The following is a 5,670-nucleotide window of genomic DNA, read 5'->3' on the forward strand; positions in this document are numbered from 1 at the left end:
GAGTTAAAGCGCGAGGCTATGGCAAAGGTGGCAGCAAAAGTGAAGGCAGCCCGGATAGCTCCGACGAGGAGTCTAGCCTCCCCGACGGCTCCCACCGCTCTCGCTCCGACGACGACGACGACTCTCCCGCCGCCAACGCCAACGCAGACACAGTCGTAGTGGTGACAACAACGGGGATGGGCCGGCGGGAAAATGGTAATTTCCTTTGTCCTTCTCTGTCCTTGTTTGGCTATTTAAGTTTAGATTCTAGGCCGTCCGGCGATGAACTGTTTGTTTTTTGGTCCGGTGAACTGCGATGTATATATTCTCCTATGCAATTTCGTTGATCTATGTCCGCTTGTTGCTTTCTTATGCCTGTCTATGTAGTTTTGTTTGTCTATGTAGTTTTGTTCATACGTTGCATAGATAACATGGATTTGGGTGCCGGATTTGAGATACCCGGCTGTGGACGCGTGCCTTTGAGGGGTGATCTGTCCCTATCCGCGGGCGCATCCAGGGTGTACGCGGACGTATTGGGAGCCAAACTTGCTATATCCAGCTGTAGATGCTCTTATATTGGATAAAGAAGTTTTAAACCACGTAACTAGTAATTGCCAAGATAATTCCAAACAGTACTCTCTTCGATACAAGTATAGTAGCGTGCATTTAGCCAGACTGCCAGAGAGCAACCAGCATCCTCCACCACATATATGACGATCTCATCCCAAAATGTTATCTTCTTCACAGTTCACGGTCATTCTCTTTCTCGTTGCTGCTCCGTACTCACCATCGGAAGCTCCAGCCGGCAGCACCACTTTTGTCCTCGAGTCACTCCATGCCTCCCAAGTGAACTGTTAAATTGAGGAGCTTTTGTATTTAGGTTGCCACTGTCCAGCCTGAGTCTGACATGATGCGGTATGGGACGGCGGGCTTGGACGAAGGCGACTAGGCCGCGGCCAGCGGGTGCAGAGGCAGGGACCAGTGCGGCCAATGACCAGACTGGTTGTCGTGTCAGGATTCTCTGCTACGATTATACTACAATGTCTAAGAGGCGTGCAGCGTGCAGCGTCTTCTTAGAATGTTCAGATTATTGCACCTCTTATTGTTGCCATATCTGATACGTCCTCTAACATGTAATCTGTTCAAAGTTTACATAGAAGTTTTCCTGATTGCAATGACCTGCCTCCAGTTTAGCTAATGTGGTTAGATTTATTTTTCCTTTAAGTAATCCGTACAGGTTGCAGCACCCAAAAAAAGGCTAATAGAAGCGGTGGTAGTAGAACACTGAGCACAACTTAGTAATTTGAGTTCTTAGAAACCAGAACCAATATCTTAGGAGATAAACAAAAGGATTCTTATTTCTTCTCATTTTAATACACGACTATCGTACGGTCAGCACAATCTGGGCAACAAATTGCACCATTCACGGGGGAAACATTGAAGCAGGGTACACGATGAGTCAGTATAATTGAAACCGCACCAATGAGAAAGAGCTCAAAAACTCCAAGTCAACACGGAAAAAGTTCTGCACTGCAAGTTCAGTCATGATCCGAATAAGAATTATATCAAGTGCAGCCTCGAGCACACACATGGGCATCAATTTTTCTTCAACACCAGCAGCCGGAGGCGCGCACACAATATCTTCAACAACTTTAGTCATGAAAAGCACAAACTACATGCACTAAAAAAATTGAGCCAAAAACTCTATGGAGAAATCAACCTCATTGTTACAGAGGAGGGTCGAGGTGGGAGCCAGGAGGAGGGTGATGATGCTTCCATGAACATCTGTTTTATTAATTAAAAAAAGGAGAATGGACGAGAGATTCTTTGACTAACTGAACAAAATGTGCTCACCCGTGTACATGTATCTACCACATGCAAAATCAAACAAGCACAAGTCACATCCTCAACAAAAAATCCATCACTATCTGCACTTGTCAATCTCACCATCCTCAAAAACTAAATAGGCAAACAATTAATAGAGCAGGGTGCACATTTTGGAAAACATAGTGCACACGCAGTGCTCAAACATTTATTCAGAGAACAGTGGTTTAAACAGATACAGAGATTAACACTTCATTGTCATTTAAAACATAATAGAAAATCTGCTATCAGGTTAAGAGTAACTCCCAAGATTTCAGAGAAGATTCAAACTAACAAATCTAGTATCAGGTTTTAAGAGCTAATGGAAAATCAACGCACCTCCGAGGACTCTGACAACAGCCTCGCCCACGGCCCTCCGAGGTAACTGTTCAATAGAAAAAAATACAAAACTCTTTGCACCATGAGAGTATAAAGACCTTGATTATATTATAGAAGTAATGCTTACTCCCTTGCACATATGAACCTTGAAATAAACAAAAATCTAGTTCTATCTAGGATAGATGAAGATAGATAGACAGGTGGCAGTGCATAGATTTCTCAAAGAATCAACCGTCTAGCACACTAGCCCTTGTAAACTACATGTAAAAGATAAAAACAATCGAGAAAATGAAAAAGACCTTTGCGTTTCATTGCATTGAAAGGATGGGGAAAAGTTACAGTCCTCCTAGGAGGTTAGTTTTACAGTACATCATACAACTGAGTGGACATCCCAGAATTGGTGCAGAACAACCCGCAGGCCTTGTGCCCCTGCCTTAGACCAGCATCGAGTCTCATCCTTGATCTTGTTGAGGAGCCCAGTGATGAAAGGCATCACGTTGTCAAAGACGCATTCACCGATTTAACAATTTACCCGGACATAGCACCTATCACTGATATGATGTCATTGGCGATATTCTTGGCATCTGCTGCAATACCAGCCAATCCTCTCCTTCCTAACCCAGCACAGTAGAGCCCATTTTCACCTTTCCAATGATTCGGATATTCTTTGATGGGCAGTCTATTGCCATTTAACATGCTCTCACCATTCTGGGATAAAAAACAACACAAAGCTTGTTAGCTGATTTAACAATTGTTGCGCCAAGAAAACAAACTCAGACATATTCAAACACCGATGTTGTTACATTGAGCCATATATTTGTTGTGCTTTTGTATCCATTTGCAAACACAATCGCGTCAAATGATATCTTTTTACCGCACTGAAATTCAACTATATCGCCCATGCTCTTACTAATGCTCCCCTGTACCTGTATGAGATGAATAGAATATTGACACCTTGGCATATGAAGACAACATCTGCTATGAAATTTATGTCATGTCAATGATATACTTACTTTGATGATACCTTTTTTGATTAACCCAACGGTTCCAACATCAATAACAGCGGATTGGCCGGTCTCTGACTTGTGGATCATTGGACCCACTTTTGGCCTTCTGATGCCATACCTCGATAGATCACCAAATATGAAATTTGCCGCCATCACAAGGAGGTTATCCACTAGATTCAATGGGAGACGGCGAGCAAGTGTCATCCCCAACCGGATTAATTCTTTTGTCATTATATGAATCTGCAACCACAAAACATGTCACATCTCTTTTGAAGCCTGCATCATAAAATAAAAGTCCATAGAATCATCTTCTTTCAAGAGTTATTTTTTCTGTGTAGTTCGTCTAATTGTTTAGTTGTTTGTGCATGTTATAAAATAGTCTATCGCTCTATACCATGAAATACTTTCCAGTAATAACTTTGGAAAATTGCATCCTTCTAGTGGTGACTATATTAAGAAATTGCCCCGTAATCACTGAAAATATATAGTGCCCATAGGGTGGGGGTGGGGGGATCCCCTAGTGTTTCTAGGTCAAAAAATAATATATAGTGCGTGTACATACCAGGCTTCGTATAACGATTGAAGTATTGGCACCATGGGTCGCAAGGTCATAAGCAATTTCCATTCCAGAGTTGCCAGATCCAACGACCAATACATTCATGCCAGAGTAGCTCTTGCCTGACTTGTAGCTTGAGGAGTGGATGACATCACCCGGAAAAGTTTGCAATCCGGGGATCATTGGAATATTCTCTGCACACCTGACTAGTGTGCTCTTTGCCATGTCATGTGCCACGATGGACCAACATTTTTGGTCATTTTCAAATGTGGATGTCTCCACACTAGTGAGATACTTGGGTCGAATATTGAAACGCTCAACATAGTTATCGAAGTACTTCATAAACAAGGTTTTTGGTATGTATGTTGGCACATCTAGTGGGTATGACATGTGTGGCAACTCACGGAACTCCTTTGCAAGATGCAGCTTGAGGCGATCGTAGGCGCGGTTGCGCCAAAGCGACGCGCTGCAACTTTCACGCTCGACAATGACATAGGGAATTGAGAATTGGCTAAGGCATGCTGCTGTTGCAAGGCCTGCTGGCCCAGCGCCAACAATCAACACTACAACATTCTCCATTTCGAAGAGAAGAGTTGACAAAGTTATGGGATAGGTGCAATGCTAGGCTGCTGTGTTTACTTGTTTGCTCGATGAATCTTTGGATGCATATGTGGGCATATATATACTGGTATTTTTCATGTGTCAATCTATTTACAATTAGGAATGGAAAAGGTAAAGATTTATTGATCCCTTATCCTGGTGTGTACTAGTATTCCATCTACATATTGAACCGCTGGTGTGAAAGCATGTCCTGATACATTACAGGGATACAAAATAGGCAGGAAACACACTCTTGAACGATTGTTTTTTGGAAACTTATCAACCGGCTTTGGATATGTTTAGACTAAAATCTCTTCAGAATTTCTTTCCATTCCTGTTGTCATCAATGAAAATTCATATAGTATATGTATATGTTCGGTATATACTCCCTCCGTCCCGAATTACTTGTCGCGAAAATGGATGTATCTAGACGTATTTTTAGTTCTAGATACATCCGTTTCAATCCATTTTCAGGACGTAATTCGGGACGGGGCAGTACTTTGTATGCTAAGTAAGATTAAAGAAAGATTGTTAGTGTTTCTTTCCTTTTCTGTATATTATGCAAGCATTTCTTTCCTTCCGCTATACTTGCAAACTAACCGGCCATGGCTAGTTAGCCTTCCTTCCATATGGAGATGGACCTTGCAGGTGTCTTCTAGGCCGTCGACGCCAAAGTACTGATCGAGCATGGATGGCCTTAGACTGTGGTTGCCGGCTTGCATTTGTAGCATTTGTCTTGTCGAGCATTGAACAGTTTCCTTAGGTTTTCTATCTAGAAACTTCATCCGTAACAAGGCATGTTTTCAGCATAAGCTCCCCAGGTTGTCATCAGCGTGGTAGATTTGTTCCGCTTGTTTTTTTGTCAGCCGTTATTTGGTAGGCCCTTTGTGCTATTGTGAAAAAGAGTTAGTTGTTGTTCTGCTACCTCGTCTTGTTTTGAGATTTGGATCCTATTGAAACCTAGTTTTTGTGTTTTTTCTGAACTCCTTTTGTTCAGTTTTGTTTCTCAACCTAGTTTGAGACTTTGACTCACGACCCGCTACCACGTGTGGCCGGGGCGCGCCAACCCTAGTCGCCGGTAGAGGCCTCCCTGTAAAACCCTGGTTTTTGGCCCTTTCTTTTTCTTTTGATTTATTTGGGTTTTGCCCTGATTTTATTTTTGGAGTGGTTTTGTGGCCTTGCCACCTGAGAGATCATCCTCATTCCTTCTCTCAAGCCGGAGGCGCGCACACAATATCTTCAACAACTTTAGTCATGAAAAGTACAACCTACATGCATTGAAGAAAAAATTGAGCCAAAAACTCTGTGGAGAAATCAACCTCATTG

General features: G+C 42.6%; 1 protein-coding gene across 1 annotated transcript; it reads right to left on the reverse strand.

Annotated features, from left to right (window-relative positions):
• Nucleotides 1-2,709: 2,709 nt before the first annotated feature.
• Nucleotides 2,710-4,323, reverse strand: LOC119368913 (probable indole-3-pyruvate monooxygenase YUCCA11). Its single transcript, XM_037634024.1, has 5 exons — nucleotides 4,149-4,323; nucleotides 3,751-3,866; nucleotides 3,195-3,428; nucleotides 2,985-3,107; nucleotides 2,710-2,889 (listed from the first exon to the last, which is right to left on the reverse strand). Exons 1-5 carry the CDS (start codon nucleotides 4,321-4,323, stop codon nucleotides 2,710-2,712), a joined length of 828 nt encoding a protein of 275 aa, XP_037489921.1.
• Nucleotides 4,324-5,670: the final 1,347 nt, after the last annotated feature.

The sequence above is a fragment of the Triticum dicoccoides genome, chromosome 2B (genome assembly GCF_002162155.2).
Source record: "Triticum dicoccoides isolate Atlit2015 ecotype Zavitan chromosome 2B, WEW_v2.0, whole genome shotgun sequence".
Taxonomy (NCBI): domain Eukaryota; kingdom Viridiplantae; phylum Streptophyta; class Magnoliopsida; order Poales; family Poaceae; genus Triticum; species Triticum dicoccoides.